The 21,955-nt window shown below is 41.4% G+C and overlaps 1 protein-coding gene across 3 annotated transcripts in view; it reads left to right on the plus strand.

Moving 5' to 3' along the window:
- The first annotated feature begins 2,460 nt into the window (after positions 1-2,460).
- LOC131282617 (homeobox protein extradenticle) overlaps positions 2,461-21,955 on the plus strand; it is a 41,511-nt gene continuing 22,016 nt past the window's right edge. The window contains exons 1-3 of one of the 3 annotated variants that reach the window (XM_058312124.1): positions 2,461-2,668; positions 3,821-3,955; positions 20,705-20,988. In XM_058312124.1, coding sequence (XP_058168107.1) covers positions 20,739-20,988 — 250 coding nt within the window. In that variant the 5' untranslated portion in view covers positions 2,461-2,668; positions 3,821-3,955; positions 20,705-20,738. Of the gene's footprint in view, positions 2,669-3,820; positions 3,956-13,322; positions 13,450-20,704; positions 20,989-21,955 lie in introns of those variants that run through there. The other 2 variants (XM_058312122.1, XM_058312123.1) reach the window with 2 other exon arrangements.

Here is a 21,955-nt window from a genome sequence, read left to right on the forward strand (position 1 = left end):
TGCCGGTAGCTGTTCTTTGGCGCTGTGCTGTCCCGGATGACTCTCAACCGCTGCAGCCGATAGAGAATGCATCGTCCGTACCAGACATCCCAGCATTCTGGCGCTGTGCTGAGCAAGAGGCCTCTCAACAGATGCAGCCAAGAAGTCATACCCCGAATCTTCTCGGCATTCTGACGCTGAGCTGATCCGGACGCAGAGCGGTACAGTCGATGGAAAAGGCATCTCCCGGATTTTACACGGAGACAGGATGGACATCTTAAGTGTAAACGTATTGTTACCGTTACGAATAGTAATATTGTAATTGTAATGGTTGTTATTTGAAATTCAATGTATGTTTATTGAAATAAACGAATATGTGCATTGAAATTATGAATTTATTATTGACATAAATTGAATAATAATAAAATAAAAAAATGGCTGCCTCTACTGCTTATGTGTGCGTGAAGCAGGTGTTTACATGTGTGCGTGCACCCATCGGCTTGGATTGACGGTCTTTCGTGCTTCCGTTAGACCCGAGTGCGAACCGTCACCAAAAATTGACAGATATTGCTGGCTGGGATTGTTGCTGGTACTATGTAGTTCCAGCAAGAGTCCCAGCAATCTGCCATGGAAAAACTTGCTGGTACTACATGACAGCTGCAAAAAATTTGAATTTTTGTCAACCGGGTTGTAATTACACGAGTTGTCAACCAAAACATCCACCTACTTGCCTGAAAAATAGACTCGGTTCTATTCCAGTGGCAAGTAGCTACTTGCCACTTGCTACTTGCTAGGTCCTGATTCGCACGGGGTAGGTACGCGGCAACTTGCCACTTGCACTTGCCACTTGCCGACGTGCGAATCAGCCTTTATTTCAGCAGACAATACCAACCAAGGTTTCGGCATCTACGCCTCAAAATTTCATAAACTAAGAATCTATGTCCAATAACCCATTCTACCCAGCGTTTGATTTGAATAAACTGAAATCAATTACATTATCTCGAGATCGACTAGTTATGTGACTAATTCGACTCAAATCATTGTGATTACGATTCAAATCAAGATGATTAAATATTGAATAGGTGACTTTTTAGGAGGTATTTTTTTAGAAAATGGCAACCGTGGCTTTTGACAGCATGGTGATAAACAGCATAGAATGTAAACAACTATGCGAGTAACAAGATCAGTTCCAGTTCGGTAGTGCATCAGAGCGGATGTTAGCAGTGCACAAGTTTTCCTGAAGTGGTTAGCTGAAAAGTAGGGTTAGCTTAGGGCACGACCGCGTGGTCACGCCGAGCTGGAGCTCAGGTCAGACAAATCCTAGCTGCCGCACATCTCGTGCTGTTTGAGTCAATCAAGCGGATCACGAGGTTTTTGTGTCCTGACAACGGAAGGAATTATCCCTCCCCCGGTTTATAGCCGGTCGTAAAGGACGAGCCCCTTTATAGGAGTTCGGACAGAGTCGGTACGCCTCTGATTACGAGTAAGGGAACAAACGTTCGACTTAGCGTAGGAGGATATACCCCGACTCGCATAACGAAAGAAGAAGAAGAAGAAGAGTAACAAGAAGGTACGTGAGGTGAAACTTCGATACATTTCGTCGAAAAATCGGTGACCCACTTCGACCGACGGCTTCTTAAACATTTTCCATGCGAACAAAACCAAAGCAATTGAAGAATCGGTTTGTTTGGTTTTCGAGCGTTGTTGTTTGTTTATCTTCAAAGAGCGATTCCCGCCAAATTTGAGTATCAGCATACTGTCAAAAGCTATTTTTCGATTTTTTGCAGTGTAGACGTCAAAATGCTCTACATTCCGCTACCTTATATAGTGTGTATTTATCTTGATTCAAACAGTTTAGGAGCAAGTCAGAATCGAATCAAATCGAGTCCCAAATCAATCAAATCCGATTCGAATCCTAAACGAATCAAATCTTTAGAATCCGTCAGATGGGATTCGAATCTGTAGAATCCGTCTAGGGATCGAATGTTCGGATTTTCCGTATCCCGATTCTTCCAACACTAGTGTAAAGGTCGTTGAAGCGGTAATAAGAGGTCAAAAGGAGAAATACGGATATGTATTTGAATGTGTGTAAAGCTGATGTGGCAGTGTTTGTTAAACAATTAATTTTCTTAAAAACTAGAGTCTATGGAAAAATCGTTTCCTTGCCAAACTTTTTTCTCTCAATAATACCTTTTTTCCAAGGGGTCGTTTATACAAATCGGCAAAAGGGCTATGAAGTTACAAATAAGATTGCTATTTCAATCATTTCTTAGCGAGAACGCGAAAGACTAAGAAAGGGAAACAGAGCGAGCGAGATCAATCGACTAGGATCTATAAAGTGACGGTCAACCGTTATATGTGTGCGTGAATTATGAAAAACTCATATAGTATGCGTTTCATCTTCAAATGAAAGATGGCGATGATGCCGTGCAAGAAAGAGCACGATACATTCACGGCATAGCGGCGAAACGGGGCGATACGAAATGGTCGCAGATAGAGCAGGGTGAAAAACAAAGCGCATCAAAATTGAAGTTCTGTGTGTTGTGCTATCGAAAAGAACCGTGTTAATCATAGACATTTGCGAGTCCGACTCCGAGTAGACATTTGCGTCCGCGACCGTACCGTTTTTGTGATTCGTTTTTTAACATTCAACATCAACACCGTTGTCGGCGGGACAGAACTAATAAAGGTAAATAAGATGACGAGTCATCTTTAGTAGTGGAAAAGAGCAATGTGCTTTGGTTTCTAAAACGAGACGAGTGTCAGAATATGGAGGTTGTTATGAACTCGGTGCTGTTGCAGTTTTGTTACTATCAACTAAAAATATTCTTTGTGTAGTTGTTTCTTCGTGATCTGCGTAAAAAGGAACGCAACATTGCTTGATAAATAGTCAGTTCAGAAGTTTCGTGGTGGAAAAATGTGTCGTAAAATGAAGCGATGTTTCTCGTGATGGTAAAGCGGCTAATGCGCGTGTGTGTACATCAGTCAGATACTTTGTACACAATTTTCCTTGGCAAAGATTTGGCAAGAAAAAGAGTGAGAGTTAAAAGCTAGATCTTTTGGAAACTTTTAACCTATTTTCTTTATGATGCATGTTTTGTGTTCAAAAAGTGGTCGATACCTTCGATTCAGAGAAGAGTAATGGATTTGTTTACTATTTTGAATGTCACTTGTGGTTGCAACTTTAATCTATAACCTATAAAAATCTGTTCATTTTCTCCGTTATATACTGTAGCATTAATAGTTTTGTTGACTTCATTTTGCACTGTGCAGAAATTCCTTGTAAATGCTTTCTTGCTTCTTGTTGCGCCCGCGCTATTGCCGACGGGCCGTGCCAGTGAAACATCCCAAGTGCCGCAATCAGTGTGGGTTGTAAACGATGTTATTATAATTATTGCTGTTACTGTTTTTTAACACCAGAACCTCTCAGTCAACCACCTTTTCCCAGATACAATCTGAGTTTTCTTCTTAGGCAAATAATTTGATGTTCATCAGTGGCAACATTCGCTGGTCAACACAGTGGTGTCGTGCATAAATTTACTCTTCGCTTAAGACGGCGCGATCAGCACAGGTTGAATGTAAATTGAAGCATTTCGCAAGATGATGGTGGATAGTTCTAATGATTCAAACAAAGCATAAGTTATCATGAAGCCCTAATGCTTCCAACGTTTCCCGGTGCAGATGATCCGGTGATTTAGTATGCGATTTCTTGATAGGAAAAAGGGGAATTATTACTTGAAGATCGCAACCTGTAACCTACCCTCCACGGATTTACAACAGTACAGCAGGAAGTGTGAGACGCAGCCTGAAATTTAGTGTGTGTATTTTTCTTTCTTCGTAGTGCCAGTGTGGTTAACAGTGTTATTTCGTGTTCATCACCGTAATCGAAGTATACGAATGCAGCAACTTCAAGGATAACAAGTTCGCCGTGTAGGAGAAAGAATATAAGGAGCATCACATATTTAATTTCGTAAAGGTAAGTGGACCACAACTACCTATCAGGCAGCACCGTCCGCCAGATATTGATGTTTGATTCTATAGCACCATTTTTTCCCAAAATAGTATCATAACTGTCTCAGGAAAACGTTTCAGCAGTCTTTCTGCACAATGCCACCAGTGATTGCGTTGGCCGTTTGCTGCCTTTTTGCTGTCCATATCCAAACGATGAAAGTTGCCTGCGCTCGGTGGATGTAAAAAATGTTATGTGTGAATTTGGCATTTTCCATCCCATGGCCCAAGCGGATTGCAAAGGAGAATGCTGAGTGCGCCAGCGCAGAAGTGTTACAGTAGGACGATAATATTCACTTTCTTTGGCTGTTGTCTCTTTTCTGGTGTCTCCTACACCGGAGCAGCGGCGTTGGCTGGAGGAAGAAAAGGGTGCCCGGATGTATCTCGTTCTTGTTCAGACTTGCTCAGCAGCATTGTTCTGTTTTCGTCTGAGGAAAAACTCAGTCAATGTGCGGTCATTATGCGAAGGGACAAAATATTGCAGGGAAAAAGAACACGGTTCGTACCCTGTGCCGGTTGCATACGACGAAAGAAGTAACGTAAAATAACGCTACGATCGAACGGTCCCCGTTAACACATTTTTCCACTTCACTTCAAGATCATCGTCCTTGCCAAGAACCATGGCTTGCGAGACGTTGGATTCTCTTCTGTGTCATGTGGCGCATACATATGTTCCATTCCCGTCATGGTGTGGCCGATGTTGGGACGGTTGATGGAAGGTGTCTTCTTGTTTTTGTTCCTTGTTTTTTTGTTTTTTTTTGGGAAAATTCTCCCGAATGTCGCGTTAGATATTTTTCAGTTTTTTCCTGCCTGTCTTGTATACATCGCCTTGCCTTCTTGTTGCTGTTGTTATTCACGAGTGTCTTATTTCGAGCGACGAATGGTGCGTGATGGTGGCGGCGATACTGGTTTTGAGTCTTATTTGTTATGAGACGCGAAGAAGGCAGCGGGGGAGAGATGCTGGGATGAACGGCGTGTAGAATGTGTGGCAACGTAAATGGTGATCGCACACACTTGTGTCGAAACGCGCTCCGTACTGCTTCAGGAATCCGAATTGAAATGATTTCTGCTATGTGTTCCGATGACCCGAAGCAAGGAGCGCACGCACGTATCACCCAGTGCGACAACACCAAAGACAAACCATGTTCCTTTGGAAAAAGAAAATAAAAATAAATAATAATAAGAGCACCTAGAATGAAATGCTTAAAGCCCACACAGTCGACGCCATCACCATGGGGTTTGTGGCATTAACGGCTAGCACCGCGCGCAGCCACACATACGAGCTACAAATGCTTTCCGACTCGGTGTGGTGGACTTGGTACGTCGCGTACCACCACCCGCTGTGTGCTGTTAGTTGCTTTGAGTTTTCGAAAGACTGCGCTGGCAGGAAGCATCAGGGCCGCGAGGAAAAAAGACGCATTCGAGTTTGGGATCGCATCGATGCTGAGTTGTCGGCATCTCCCGACCGATCGCAGCACGGTCTTGCCCTTAGTACCCGGTGAAGGTTTTTGTCACCGACGCGCGTAGCGAAGGTTCAAAACACAAAGCTGAAAGCACATTTCCTACTGAATACATGTTCACATGGGTCATGGAGTCAATTTAAAGTTACTTTAAAAAAATCAAATAACAAAAATACTTCAAAACACAAATCTGAAAGCACATTTCCTACTGAATAGATGCTCACATGGGTCATGGAGTCAATTTATAGGTTTTATTTGTAAACTTTTTTAGTTAGTTAAAAAAATTCAAATAACAAAAATACTCGATTGACTAGGAAATATGGTGGGGAAAGATGTGGATAATTTTGATACAAAAAACGTAAAGAAATGCACCATATTACTCAGGCATATGAAAGAAATGTTTAAATTGAACGGTATGTGGACCAGAAGACTTACGGTTTCAGTGAGCATTGATTAAAGTGTTCCGAAAAGGCCGTTAAGCTGCTAAAATTAATCCTCATCCTCCATCTTTTACGCTTATGCGTTTATTTTTTTCAAATTCCTATAAAATATTAGAATGCAATCTTTTGAAGATGAACACACTAACATTTTTCGGTACTGGTTTGCTTGAAAACACAATCGCCAAAAATTAATAATTTTGCAAAATGTTATTGCATTCTGCATGGTGTAATGAGCTTTTCTGTCTGTGTCATATAGTGTGCAAGCAGCAAATCTTTCGTTCCTTCAGTCATATCTTTGGGGGGGCCGACTGAGACTTGGCGAACGAAAGCCAGCATCATCGTTTCGGTTGTCCAATCGACCGTTCGTTCCGTCGAGCTGCGTTGGATGGAAGCGTCTTGAACGCGCAGGCGACTGGCGTTGGATTTATCAGTAAACGCTCTAGCAAACACACAAGACCCGAAGGACGCCTTCACCTCAGACGCTCGACAGAATCGACGGATGGACGGATAGGAGGAAGGGGGCGAGGGAACGACTGAGGCGGTTGGATGGAGGGAAGAATCAACTGAGGTCTCCGTCACAAAAAGGAATGCGAAGCAGCAAAGTCGGGATTTCAAAATGTGTAACTACACGGGGCCCATGTGTTGCAAGCCGCTGTACGGCCGAGGCAAAAGCTGGCTTTGCAGTGACGAAGAAGAAAAACTACTGGATGAAGCGAAAATCGGTGCAAGGGAGGTGGCGGTCTCAAGAGCTGAGATGCTCGTGAGATCAAGAGCAATGGTGGCAATTGTGTGATGGAGCAGAATCCAGATCCGAAATGGTAACACAACAGCCCAATGCTACGGATGATGAGTATGTTTCGAACTACACCAGAGGAGGATGAATGCAAACGAATAGGCGAAAGGACAGCAGCATGTGGAAAGTACGAGATCGTTTGTTTTTCTGATTCTTCGGGAACCCGATGACGATCGCCCCTATGTTGTGGCTCTTGTGAGAGAAAAAAAAACAATTGAAATTTTTAAACAGCTATATTATAAGGTCTTTGTGCTGCAAAGCTCAATCACTGATACACAAAAAAATCTTTTGTAAAACAAAAGTAAACATAGTTTCATAGTTTTAGCGTTTGACAAATATATCTGTTTTCTACCTTTACGCCTAATCGAGGCGATCGTAGATCGGATAGATGTAGTATTCGGCGGCCAAAGTCGATCAGGAAACATACATGCTCCTATTTAATAAATAAAAAGATTAAAAATAGTTTTCGTTTTAGTACGAACACTAATTCGCTTCCGCATTGTTTATTTAATTGACTTTAGGGTAGTCAAATAGTCACAATATAGCATTTCCAAACAAATGTTAGCTCGATGCAAGATCTTACAAGCTTTCCGTCCCTAGAAGTTTTGTCTCGTTTTCTATGTTGAATTTGAAAATAGATTTTTTTTTTCAGACAGGATGGCCAGACCCTACGAGTGATTTGATCATAGATCTGTAAAGTAAACACGAAAATGAATTTAAAAATTTCAAATGTACATTTTATATCTGCATAACTAGGCTGAAGATGCATTTTGTTCCACTGTTTCGCAACATTGCTGATTTTCGAATGTTGTTTGTTGTTTTATTTGCAAAACAAACAGAATCAGCTAACAACTAGCAAACCCAATCTAAGCCACTTAAAGCTACGAATATCACGATTTTCTAGAGTGTTATCGTATTCATAAACTGTATGAAATCAAATCGCCTTATCCGTCTCTCAATCCTTTTGGCAATAGCTAAGAAATTTTTTGTAGTTTATCTTAAATTAGTTTGCATCACAACCCCAGAGTGGGTTCCCAATTAAATACCTATATGTAGCTTGTCGAAGCTGAAGATATTTCGTTGTTACTTACGTATATATCTTACAAGACGGTTATCGACTAACGTGATTCATATCGGATTATTTCCCTTGTGGGGTACTGTACTAGCAAAGGAAAATGCAAATGCATTGAAAAATTAAGCAACTCTAGAATTGAGCACTGGTTTGTCAATTCACTCACAATATTACATTCTACGTTATTTCTATCTCCTAACGCCACAGGCGTCAAAACAAGTAATGCAAGTTAATGTTATAAATAAAAGCATGGTCTTTCCTTCATAGAAGCAAAAGAAAACTCATTTTCGTGTCGGAAAAACAGTAGGAAAAGAATAAGCAAGTAAGATACCCCACATTTCCATTTACAACCTCACCGGCATATAGCGCTGATTCGAATGAAGTCAGTTTCCCGTCCGAAAGGCAGCGAGAGTGGATGGGAACTACAAAAAAAAAATGAATGAATAAATTATTAAGAGCAAAAAATCGATGTCACACAGTGTCCATTCGTTGGGACTTTTTTGTTTTGTTTGATTTTCATTCGGTCCTCGTACTCTGCTCTAATAGTTGCTGGTTAAAAACGCGGATCAGCAGGCAACGGGAAAAGGACGAAGTTGGACAGCTACAGCGTTCCGTTAGTGTTAAACGCTACGGCGTATGTTTATACAAATAAATTTCTTTTCGACACATGCCATTTGGGGCAGCTTGTTTGTGTGCTGGCGGTGGGTGGAAATGGTGCAATATCTGGCAACTCGCAAATGGTGGCACACTCCTCCACTTAAGCAGGCAGCGGGGACGTTCTCGGATATCCGATCAAAGTCTGCTCTAGCCCGTGTTACAGATATCAAAGTTCTACCGTCATTATCTCGGGCATCCCTTGCCACCATCTACCAACGGGCGGCGGTGGCTCCCATGGTGAGCTTTCCCAGCCTGTGGTTTCACAAAATTTGAGTATGGATGTGGAAACTCACTTACATATTTTTGGTATTACGTTTTACCCACAAAGGTGCGCGCAGCACCGTTCCCTTCTGGCTGAGCTTTGTGGAAAATAGGAGCTGGTGCGTAAGGCCGGTACAGAAGGGAATGGCTGGCAGCAGGATGGCAGGAATCGCCAAGGCACTCGTAAACTGTTCAATTTTATCGACAGAAGAGGTTCAGCGTCATAAAGTAGCATATTTTATTTGTTTATGCTGTACAAGTCCAGTCGCACCCCGACTCCTGCAAGGCGAGCGGAGGACGAGGATCTCTCGACCGAGTCGAGTCCACGGAAAAGGTCTTACGAGCAGAAAGTTTTCGCCGGCAACCCATCGGGGGAACGTTAGCTCGCATTTTCCGTTCTCGGTACAACGCTTGCGTATTTCCTCCGTGCGTTTGTTTGTCACCGAGAAAGTGGCTTGGTTCCATGTTTCACAAAGGATGATTAAACCACGCTCTTTCGTCGGGCCCCGTCGAGCTCCAATGTAAAAGATGCAGGGTGTAGAGAAGTCAAAATTAATAAACATATTTCAGTAATATTACGTTAGTTCTAGATGACTACAACCTAGGGCAGTTTGACAACTCTTAACTGCTAGAACCGATTTTTCTACGGGGCTTGTAATTACAAATGTATTGTATTATTCAAAACGTGTTAGTCGGCCCTTTGTATGTTTTGGGTGAGTTATTTGGAAACTTTTTCTTTAAGAAGCGAAGCAAATCATGTTGCTCCATATTGTGCCCTTTATTTGACCATAATATGATAAACATTTCCTTCGGGGCCTTTTTCTAATTTGTGTGCGTCCTAGGGATGAATCGAATGCTGGAGAGAAATCCGTTACCACCCATAACTACGAGTAGTTATTTGGCCAGCATACTGTGATACTGTGACATGGAAACGATTTGATAGAACGTTATTTCGCCGAATGGAATTCATACCGATCACATCTTCCTAAGCCAACATTGTGCTCTGAGTTCACATCAGGGCGGACGGGTTGGCGGGTGTTTAGGTGTGTCAAAGACGGAGATCCTTTTCCAAAAGTATCTATCTATAATGTATGTACGACATTGCAAGCAAAGGATTGTCGCCGTCAGCTTGGGAAGAAGAAGGGTAGGGTAGGCGTAAAACGACCAAGGGTAAAGGTAATCCAATTTGTTCAGCAAACAACCATCCCAAACAGCGGGTAGGAGGAGATGCCCATGTACCTGTCGTGCTTGGAGTGTATATAACTACGTGTGTGTGTGTATGGGGGTTTGGTCCCAGAACTTTATATAAACTCCCTCCGTAATGTCACAGCGCGCAAACCAGCGATGGGGCGCTGTCACAAGCTACTAGAGACAAGGGCCAAGTCAGGTCACAACGTTTCGACGATCCTCTGGACGGTTTCGCTTTATGGCTTGCTGGTGAGGTGGGATGGTTTTCTATCCGCCAGCGACCAGGATGCAAGAAGCAGGTCAGGAATTGTGATGGAATTAGCGGCCTCCGGAGAAGGTGTTGTAATAATAAACAGACACGATCAGCACTTCCCATATTATACCGGGCAAAACATTCTGCTGCTGCTGCTGCTGCTGCTGCCCGTCCCTAAGGAGGCGGCCAAGCTCTGCTGGCCATCGATCGGCACACCGCGTTGTGGTGGCATGTTTTGCCTTGCCGCATGCGAGCCCGGATGAGCTTCAGATGACAAAAGTCAAAGTTGAGAGAAAAGGGATTAGGCTGCCTTACCTTATCTGGGATTCGTCGGAATCTTTTACCTGCCAAGGGGAAGCTCCGATCCTATTACAATGCCCTATTGATCTCGGAAATCTTGTGCAGATTAAACCGATACCGAGTATCTCTCCCGAAGGGAAGGGGAATTGTTGTGCTGCAAATTGGTAATGGTGGACGTCAGTTGTAATCCGCAAATCAGATTTCCTCGACAGATCTACAGTTGCCGAGGGAAGCACTGAGGGTTGCATTTCTATTCAGCATTGATTTCATGTTTGAAACTTTGGAAACATGCATTTAGTATGCAGTCAGATATATAGTTTTTGTTCCGTTGAAACTGCTCTGTGACCAAAATAAAAGTCAAATATCCCGTGTATAATAAACTATTTGTTAATTTTGACGATGGTTGTCCCGTAGCATACTTCTATCATGCATATTATTGTTTCAACATCTAAACTTTTTTTCTTTCGCTGCATATTTGTAATACCAGCATATGAAATCAGTTTCCCTGTTTTACTCACGACAAGCTGGTTTGTTTAGCATCATTCAGCATTGACGACAATTAGAGTTAGCGTTCGAGGTCATCGTTGTTATGTGATTTACGATCGGTCGACGATGCAATGAAGAACCTTTCGGATAATCGAAGTCATAATTCTCACCTCTCATCGCAGCAAAAAAGGTTACTTCTCTCCTTTTAATGTGCGTGCGTGTGCTGCCGCGCTGCCTCCTCGGAGAGGCTCGGTTGTGTGGTGGCATTAGTTAAACCTGTATTACAACCACCTCGTCATACGCCACACACCTCCGCTCGTTCGTTGGCAACGGTTCAATTAAAACCCGGATCCATTCCAATCATTACCATACAAATGATACACCACACGCGCGTCCCGTGCAAGGACGATCCGGAAAAGCGACGAATCGCTCATTCCGTCGATTCCGACGGACCGCATTGTCGTCGAGGGAGTTTTTCCCTCTTAACTCGCGGGGTATACCGGCATTCTCCCATTAACGAACAGTGCTGATCGGAAGTGGTTTGCATGCCCCGCAGAACTAGCCTTCCGTTGCCGACCCTTGAACGGGGGACGGGTGTTAAACGATCGAAATCGGACAAAACATCGGGCTGGCATGCCCAGAAACACGGTTCACGCACGCCGTATTGGCCCTAACACACACACACAAACACTCATATTTGCCGGTTGGCCATACAATTTCCACTTAAAATTCGTCCGCGTTTCCGCGTTTCCCTGGGACCCGGCGAAAACAACGTCAAGAGCGTCAGGTTGGACGCGCGCGCGCGCCTCCGTTCTTTTGATATATGGTCCGGTCATCAATTACGCGGGCATGCCGGCGACTACCAGCGCGCCGTCCCATTCCGGTCGGTAGACGGGGGTTTCCCCGTGAAATTATGGTACCTTAAAGGTCCTTAAAACAATGGCCAGGTTGGGTGGTAGTGAGGTGACCAGATTTGGGCTCGGGTGCTCGTTTTGTGATTATGCGGTGCAAATGATTCGGAAACTGAAAACTAGTCTAATTTTCGGGAATTTTAGCATTTCCGGATGCGATGTTGGCCCCCGGATTGCCGGTTAGTAATGATGACGACGATGATGTTTTGGAGCACAGCACACGAGGCTGTGAGGGCGAAGGAGATTTATTTTCCAAATAGCGATGCAAATAAATCGAAAAGAAAACAAAACAACAAAGAATCGCTTCGGCCGAGGAGAGGAGGTGCAGATAGTCATCAACGCCGCATTCCCGACCTCAACCCCAACCTGTGGCGGGGACGAAAAGCACGTGAGCGAAATGCGGCGCCTGCAAGTGCAGTTACACGACGATGGCCATGCATGGCCCTGGAACCGTTTGATCCTCCAAAAAGGACACCGCAGTGTTGTGTGTGTGTTTTGGTGTTAACTTTCCGCGTTCTACCGTTTACCGTGAGTTTTAGTGCGTGTTTTATGGACATTCTAGCGAACGCGTGCGTGCGCCCGTGCTACCATGTGCTGTGATATTAGTGGACGGTGTAAATAGGTTGTGTGTGTGTTTTTAGGATTATCCTTTGCGTCCAAGGAATTTGGCTGTGCTTCGGGCAAGGAAAGCATCGGTACGCGAATTTAGCAACTGGAGAAATTGGTGATAATTGTCTAGTGTGAAGACAGCGTGTGCGAACGTGTTATGTAATAATAATGGCCATTTTCGTTGATTGTTCGAAATGGTATCCAACCTGTGTTGTGTTGCTCCCGGCATTGGAAGAGCCGTCGGTATCCGCGTGTAGTGAACTTGACCGAGCAAACATGTTTGCAAAATGAAGTCGGACGTCGTTTAAATGTACAAATCAGTGTTTGTAAAATTGAATGTGTTAAGCAGGTTACGGTTTTCTCGCTTACGACCCAGAAAAACATGGACATCAGAATGGGTGCTGTAAGAGCATGTTACCAACTATAAATTATCGTCTACTCCAGAAAAAGTTCCATCCCGAAAAAAGATGTGTAAACTTTAGAAAGATGACAAAAAGATGGCAAAAGAGTTCAAAGATCCGTGTTTTCCGAATCTCTGAGAATGAATTGCAATGGCAAGAGTTAATGTGATGTATTTCGCTTCATGCCGTCGGTGATTATTAAAGTGAGCTATAATTGATCGACGATTAGAATTGGCGAATAGAAGTTGCACTAGAGCGAAATTTGTGTGCGTGTTGCTTGGTTTTTGGGTGGTGCATGTGCATAATGAAGTAGTGATGCACTTAACCTTTGCACTCACTATTCCCGGTTCAGTGTGTTGATATGTGCGTCGTGTATTCAGCATATTTGGGTTGGTTGATGAATCAGCACGTTTTTCGGTCAACCCAAAAACCATCCCCTCCCAGCAAACAGTGCGTCTGGTGCGTGTGCGTGTGCGTACTCTGCCGAACGAAAGGCAAAACTGTCCCGTCATCGGGAGAAATCTGTCCCGACTGCCGTCGGTAAAAGTGCACCGGGACGCGTTCCACAACGACGGACGCACGATCGGGGGCCACCCGCAGGCCGTCGGCTTTTTATGGCCCCATTGGGTGGGTGCGTAAAAGCGTCTTATGGCATAATACGAGAGTTGCGCCAATAACGACGTTGGTGTATGTTGGTTTTTCGAAGGAACGTTTCATGGTAATTTTGAGAAGTCATGTCAGGTCTCTCTCACGAATGCTGCTTCTCGGCGTTGCTTTTGAAGTGATAAAAGAAATGTTTCTTTCTGGTGCGTAACGGTTGACTAACTTTGCTTCCCTTCCGTTTCTGCCCGGACCGAAGGGAAGAAAGCCGTCGGCACTGAATCGTTTCCATCGAAGCCGAAAGTGATGCTAACTGTGGTGCAACGACGTGTGGATTTGTGTGTATTAGGCGTGATTGTGCCATGCAATGGTCATTTTTGAAAAGTTCGCTTAGAAAAATGTACGCAAAATGTGTGTTTTTTCTAGTTCTTCGTTACAACGTTAGCAGAAACAGTAAAAACGTGTCTATCATGGCTCAGTAAATCAACAAAATCCGACACAAAAAAAGGGAATTCTTCAATTCAGTGCGTGTCTCTTTAGAACAAAATAAAATCCTTATGATGATGTGTTCCCCATTTTACTCGGTTTTAATTATTCTCCTTTTTTTCCGCCCCGAGAAACCCAACCAACACGTGTGTGGTTTCAAGTGAACGGCAACGATATCGAAGTAAAGGACCCCGTAATAAGCCGGAATAGGTTTATGGGAGTATTATTGTTCCGTACGAGAAATTTATAGGTCTCATCTCGCACAATAGGGGGCTTTTTCAACCGCGTATTTACTCGCCGACGATTTATGCAGTTGGTGAAGAGATGCCGAAATAAAAAATATGACGGCCGGAGGTTTGGTTTTGATTCGTTGCTATCTTTATGAGTTTATAAGACAGTCAAATGACAGCTTTTATCTATCCACATACTACCTGCTCTATCAGATTGCTGCTGCTGTTTTATGACATTGATGCAACCTGTTTTCCTCGAAACTACTGATCGTTTCAAATGTTATTATCACCATCACATGTTTGTACTTGTTGTACCATCTTAGCACACTTTTTTCTAAACCGTGGTATTGATAAAAAATTTCTCGTGAGTCGTTATCCTAACAAGTTTACAAAAGACAAATTTCGGCAAATCTATCTCTTCTCGAGCAATGTAAGAAAAACCCAAATCCGTAGTTTTTGGGACACTTGGTATGCAATAGATCATTAATCGCTTTATCATCAAATTGAGTTGTTTATCTAGTCTATTTTCCCAGTTTGATTTCGTCGGTCAAATGTGACGGATTTGGTTTTCGTTTGTCAATGATGGAGCAACTTCCATGTGGAAGCTTATCAATTTCCGCTATCGCATATAAAAAAATAGCTAACGATTGACTGTACAACCCCAAATGGGTGAGTTTCTCGGGGAATCAATGCGCATCTGCCGATCGCTTATAATATTGAGTTGTAAAACTGCTTATCTGAAATTTGTGGGAAACAAAATATCCCCATGGGCAACTTTAGTGTTTTATGATAAGCTTAAGTTTTGTAGCTAAATTATAGTTAAAGTCAAACAGTACTCTGTTGGATAATTTGTTTCAAATGAATATTCAAATTTTGCAAATCATTATTTTGAAAGCATTTATGGATGCTCTTTATTCGTTCACTCCGCTATCACTGAGCAAACCAGAAAGTTTTATTAAGCCTTATAAAAAAATTTCTCTTAAACTATAATGATTCTAAGTAGACCAAGCAGAGAAGGTCGTGGGATTTGGGATTTTTTACTTTTTCGTATTCGGTTTCTCAGATTAGCAGCTTTTAATGCATGTTAATATTTCACTGCTTCTGTTTGAAAGTTAAATGGGTAGTCTAAATGAAAAGTTATGGTTGCCTTTTATGCCTTTCAGGTTTATCCCTACTTCTAATTCAGTCTCGCTCTTGTCGGACTTTTTTTCTTCTTTGTGCCCTTTTTATGATTACACGATAGCTGTTTTACGACTGCGATTATTCAAGTCATAGATATGAGCCGCGAATCGTCTCATAAGACAAAAACTACACCCTGAAAGAATTTGGGGAAAGAATGTATATATTCACTCAGGTGTACCCCAGCGCAAAAAAGGTTTATATAAAATGTGAAATGAACACTGACATATTTTATAGTATTTAAAAACATATATTATGAATGGATGAAGAATTCGATTCAAGATGTCATAAGTAGTGTTGTGCTTTATGAATCTTTTTGCGCGATTCATTCATATGCATTTTTCACCTAAGATTCATTCAGATGGATTCATGAATCTTTAGGGATTCGAATCTTCAAACGTTTATGAATCTTTCGAAACCTTAATGAATCTTCATGAATGTTCTCTATTCTTTCATTGGCGTTGATCATGCGACCAAAAAAAGGAGGTCCCGCTACCCATTTTTGACTCATCACTTTTCATCATTTGGGATTCATGAATCTCTAAAACGCAAATAATTGTTCAGATTCGTGAATCTGAGTCTGAATTACACAGCTCTATAAGTTATTGACAGTATTTTGAATTGGAATTATTCGACTATCCCTTTGATAACAAGCAAGACAGTTGATGGCAGTTGTGCTAAACGGACGGGACACGTAGTGTGTTCCGATAATCGGAAAAAATCCGAATTTTCTCATTTATCTTAAAGCACATCAACTTTTTAGCCTTTACAATTAAAATAAACATTTAAATGCGCACACGACCGATTCCTACTGACGCGTCAAAATCCTCAAAGGAAAATGACCAAAACATACACCGCTTGATAGCGTCAATCCGATTTTATCACCCAATTGCGCAATAAATCATCGCGTGTACGGTGAAGCGTGTGAATTTATATAAATTATCTAATTTTATTAATTTACAGGGCTATAAACAAGACGAATTCATCATCGTAAAATTTTACGACGAAACGACTTGTCGTGTTTCCCTCGTTCTTTTTTCCGTTCGCACATTCGTAAGTTGGTAGTTTGATTTTAAATCTGCGGGTTTAGCACTTCAGCATACCATTGATTTTTTTGTATGAATGACGTATTTTACCTAGAACAAAATCTAACTGAAAGTAATTCGGAAGTAATAAAGAAACCACTTTTTTAATTTGTGGTTTTATCGGTCGGAGGACCAAACTCTGGACTTTATCAAACATATTTTCCTTACGTACGTTACTCAATACGCTTGGACGTTATAACTCAATTTGTCATTGATAATATCAATGAAACGTAGTGTTGACAAACCAGTTCATTGACAAATTTGTTGGTTTTTCATGCACTGCTCAAGCCCAATGTTTTGCTTTTACGATTTATTAATATTTGAAGATTGATAACAACGTCCTGATCAGATGGACCATCGGAGGCCTGTAAGTCCGTATTTTGTTAGACAAATTGAAATCAAATCAACTCCATGGTTCGTCAAGATCTGTCCATGTCACCTTACGGTTTAGTAATTATGATAGTCAAATGCGGTTGATTCTTTGATGAATGCATGGAAGGCACATTTTGGCTGACAAATTGAAATGTCCTGGCTGTTTTTTCTGTTTTTTTCTTTTTCTTCTTTTTGTTCTTCTTTAAAAAGGAATGTATGGTTTAGTTTTGATATTTAAACCATTTGTACGTTGAGGGTTTGTTTCTACCTCGAAAATTCCGTTCGATCGAAAATCAAACGTCAAATTAATTCACTAGACAGCTACTAAAACAGAATCCGTTGAGGAAAGACCAAGGTGTCGAACCCATTGAATGTGAATGAAATATCCGCACTTGTAGGGTAAGGAGTTAATTATGAAATAAGGAAAGAAAACTTTAACTAATACTGTTTCGCGCTCGTTTTTTCGTTTGTTTGGTAGATGTTTGGTCTGCATCAAATCAGTTTCTTCGGTAATTTGCGCTAAAGACTAAGTTAATATGAAGTCTTGCTTTCAGATTTTTCACAAGACCTTAAAAATGGTCGATACTGCACAGACTTTCTTTTCGTCTCTATATTTTCTGAAGCCCAGAGATCTTTCATTGAAGCACCGGATTTAAAAGCAACATGGGTTATTGATTTCAATCCGGAGCTGCAGATTGCTCTCCAGTATACTAACAACGATAACCAACTTTTTTTTCAGAGGTTGTGGAAATCATCCACCTCGGGCTTTTGAGGGGTTGCACTGAATAGTGTGAATATTGCGATGAATTATGCGGCCTATCCGATCGTTACAATCTACACTGCTCTGCGGATGCTTGCAGATTTGAGCAGCTTCTGTGTGGTGTTGGTTGAGTTTTCTCCCCGCTTGCACAACCCAGGTCGCATGGTTTTAAATGTTTCGCAAGCATGGAGGAGCTAAATGCATTGCTCTGAGAGCCGCCCGTCCCAGATTCGTGTGCATCCTGCAGAGAAGGAAATTGCGAGCACAGGAATTCGACGATATCGCAGAAGAAGCAGTAGCAGCAACAGTGGTGCTGATGATTGTAAACGATTGGATAAAGGATGTAAATGATGATGATGATGACATACTGGAAGGAAGCGATCGGTAGTGAGCGGCCGCCACGGTAGACGGAAGGAAGGAACCAGGGCAGTCCTGGAAGCTTATGCAGAAAGCCTCGAGCGATCGTGGAATAGGGGTGCACTTTCCTGCTCAGTTCTTGGGAGGATCATCAACGAGATTTTGCTTTATAGCAAACGCATTTGTAAAATCGTATCGCATTCTTAAGCGTGGAGCTTTGTAGAGAAGTTGCTGTCATGTTGGTGGATGGGGGTTTCGGATGAAACGAAAATGAACCAACCTTTCATGCGAGAGTTAGCGTAGAATTGTCGCTTTTCCTGTGTTAACCAATGCAACTCCAGCTAGCTTTAGGCCATTGTATTTCTTTTCGCAGCGCACTCTACCATACATCGGGCTTGTCGGACGCTGACCAAGTTGCTTCCATCGTATTTGAATGTTCCGGCCGGTTCACGGTTCAAGGCAAATGATGTGGTTTCGTCTGTCTCTGCTACAGAAACAGAGGCTCAAGAGGCCTCTTTAGGGAGTCGGAAAGATTGAAATGAGTTGAACCGATCATTCGTTCCCTGGTGGCTGCTGCTAAGGGCGATCGGAAGATCAACAGCGGGATAGCGTTGGTCCTTGCCCTGCTTCGCTACCATGATCAACAATACCTGCTGTGTGACCCTGTTGCTGTAGCAGGTAGGGAAGAGAATCACCAAATAAGAAAAAAAAAAAAATACAAAACGTAGATGTACTTTTAAAAGTTATACGATAGTAACGATTCCTTTGCGGTTTAGCTCCGTGTTTCCACCAGAGAGGCAATTATACATTATGATTGGTCTTTTTTCTGCCGTTTTTCTGCCGTTCTTTGGAGCGTTGATATCGTCTCGAAATATGCGATATTACGCGAGTTTCGTTTTGAAGTTTGCAAACAAACGTTATAATTAAAATTGCAAGTTCTCTGTTCATTTGATTGGAACAAAGAAGATCACGGCATTAAAAGCCAGCACCAAGCAAGATAGGAGAGAGATATGAGTATGAAGGGTATGAATTGTATTCATATTTGTTATTATTCAAACCTGGTCAGCGACTTTAATCTATTCAACGTTTTTTGAAACGAATGAAAAATAAGTTTACTTTTTACTTCTATGTTACTTTTTACTTCTAGGTCTTATTTTACACCACATCTCTACACTAACAATATTAAGCTGCAATTTATTATTTAGATTTTTTTTTCTGTGATGACGGCTGTGATAATTATATACAGGAAAAAATAAACTTTATTTTGCTTCTATGTGGAAAGAATTAAGAAAATTGTACTTTTAAGTCGTTTTACCAATAGAGTTCGTTAAAAAAATCATTTCTTTAACATTAAGTTACCGTGCTATTGAAACGTAAGTTTTAATTCGGTACAACAGTCAAATGATATTTCTATTTAAATTATTAATCAGTTTAAATGTCAAACAAATAAGATAAGTTTCGACTTTTTGGTTTTTTAATCAATTAACTTTTAAGGATTTGACTACATGCTCCTTATCTCTGCTTAACCTTTTGTTACAGAATGAGAATTCACTCAATCCTCGTTATTATCCCACGTACGTTTTATGTATTCGGATGTTACTAAGTTGTGCTTAGTCAGTAGTTTTCAGTTTGCTGTTTTTTTCTTTTTCTTCTTTTTAATATTGCTTAGAGCACTTTCTAATAAAGAGGCAATGTGCACAGTTGAAAAACCACCGTAGGATGTATTGTTGCTAGGGAAAAGCAATTCTCTCGTTTCCAATCGTGGATGGTGATGATGCTGTGCCCGTTATTCTCGCGTGGCATGAAGAGGAATGCGCATAAAAACGAACACTGAACGGGGGTTTAGAGGAACAATAAACGGCGTGAACAATGTGTGGTTACATATAAAAGAGGAGCAAATCGAGTATCCAACCAAAAGACAGAAGTAGAGAGGGAGGTAAAATGTGATAATGCTCCATTTCTTCCCCGTCGGAAGAGTGGTTTCACGAGTGGTCGAAGGTTGGTGAGGCGTAATTTCAATCCCTGTCTAATGAATTGAAAAGCACGTGAAATGGGTAGGAATCATTTTCATCAATTTATTAAATCATTGCCGATTTTGCACCACCATTAGCAAGCAATTTTTGGATTAGAGTAAAGGTACACTATCTATAATTCTTCATTATGATTATTTATTTTTGAATCTCTTTTGTTCGGGTTTTACTTTCGGCTACCTGTTGGACTTGGATAGATCGGTTTCTTGAATCGCACTTAGTGTATTTTTGGAATTTTTTTCCTTGATCCGTATGACGTGTGATCGACAGGCTGAAAACTACTCTGTCGTTGGATCATGCCAGGGAACTCCAGGGAAGATGGTTAAACGGACGATGCACAGCGCCCAGCCAATCCGCCAGCAACCTCCAACCGACGAACCTAACAGATTAGGCAGATTAAAATGTGGATGATAATAGTTCTCATTATCTTGCTTGCAATGCTGAATTGCATAAGCCAAAGTAGAACGATCGTAACCAACAATGTTTTCATTAAATTATAAATATTTTAAAAGGTTGCAGCGTTTTATTTGTTTCTTCATTTTTACAGCACAGAACAAGTGATAAGTTTCACCCTTTGGGAATCCTTTGTGCTTATTAAGGAACAGTTTTATTGGTATCGACTATAAACGATTATTTAGTGCTACATGATGTTGGTAAATGAGATTGAATCAGTGTCATCATTTGAATGAATTAGTTTTGAATTAGTGCTATTTAATGAGCATGATATACAAATTTAAAAGAAAAACAATTCAACATTTTCCCGTTCTCTCTTTTCTTCATATAACAGCCGTTTAACAAAGATCATCACGATTCTCACCACAATGGAAGATCCCAACCGGATGATGGGGCACGGTGGCCTTATGCCACCGAACTACGGCATGCCCACGAACGACGGCCAGACCGGGGTGGACAACGATCCGCGCAAGCAGGACATTGGTGAAATTCTACAACAGATCATGAACATCACCGACCAATCTCTGGACGAAGCACAGGCCCGCAAGCACACACTCAACTGCCACAGAATGAAACCGGTTCTGTTCGCGGTGCTGTGTGAAATCAAAGAAAAAACAGGTTAGTAGCAAATTTGTTTCTGGAGATCTTGCAGATCAAAAACGCGAGGTTTATAGTTGTTGTTAACCACGACCATACCAAAGTTTATTGCGTGCCGAGAAAATCTCTCTGTCGAAGTTTATTTTATCTAACAACACAGGGTGCAACGTAGATTGTTGCTTTGTTTATAATACAATTTCTTTTATGTATTTTGTATACTTTTGTAAAAGATCAGAACTCGTTTTACGTTCATTCAATGATGCACCATGTACCTTTAATGCATCATGTAAAATTTAGACAACAGTTTTCTGAGATTTTTTTCCTAAAATGATTTTTAACACTAGAACCAGTCATTTTGACTGGTCAGGTACTTTTTCAATCACATTTATTTCTAAAGGCTGAACAATTCTACCAAATGTTAATGCATAACTTTCACACATCCAATGGAATGTTAATTTTTATGTATTCAACAATAAAATTTTCTTTTAAAAAATGAAAATAATTTGCGCTAAAGTTTCAAGCGTAAAAACCGCGGTAGTTCTAGTGTTAAGGAAGTCACATTTTGAATCTCCCCTCCAGAGAGTCGAGTTTTACTTACACTGGTGTTAAATGCTCGATAATTTGGACTAAAGATATTTTTGACAGTTACAAACAATTGAGGTGTACGATGTATATTCTGGGCAAAGGTTGCACGTGAGGAAGACCATCACGCTTGATTGCGGTAATGTCCTGGCGACCAACAGGATCGATAACCCATGAATTCATAAAAAATAGCATTTTCAACTAGTCCGGAAATTATTGTATTGCCATTACTCCGAGGCTCATAGCTGGAAAATTGTGATCCAGCATTGACCTATTTCGTTTAGAGATTGTTACGCACAAAATACTATCATGTTTGTTAACACTTTTTGAACTAACTTTCAAATCAATGACGTAGCACAAAATAGTCTTGCATCGACATCTCTTTTTGTCGATCTTGGCTTTTATA

This window comes from Anopheles ziemanni, chromosome 2 (assembly GCF_943734765.1).
Source record: "Anopheles ziemanni chromosome 2, idAnoZiCoDA_A2_x.2, whole genome shotgun sequence".
NCBI lineage: Eukaryota > Metazoa > Arthropoda > Insecta > Diptera > Culicidae > Anopheles > Anopheles ziemanni.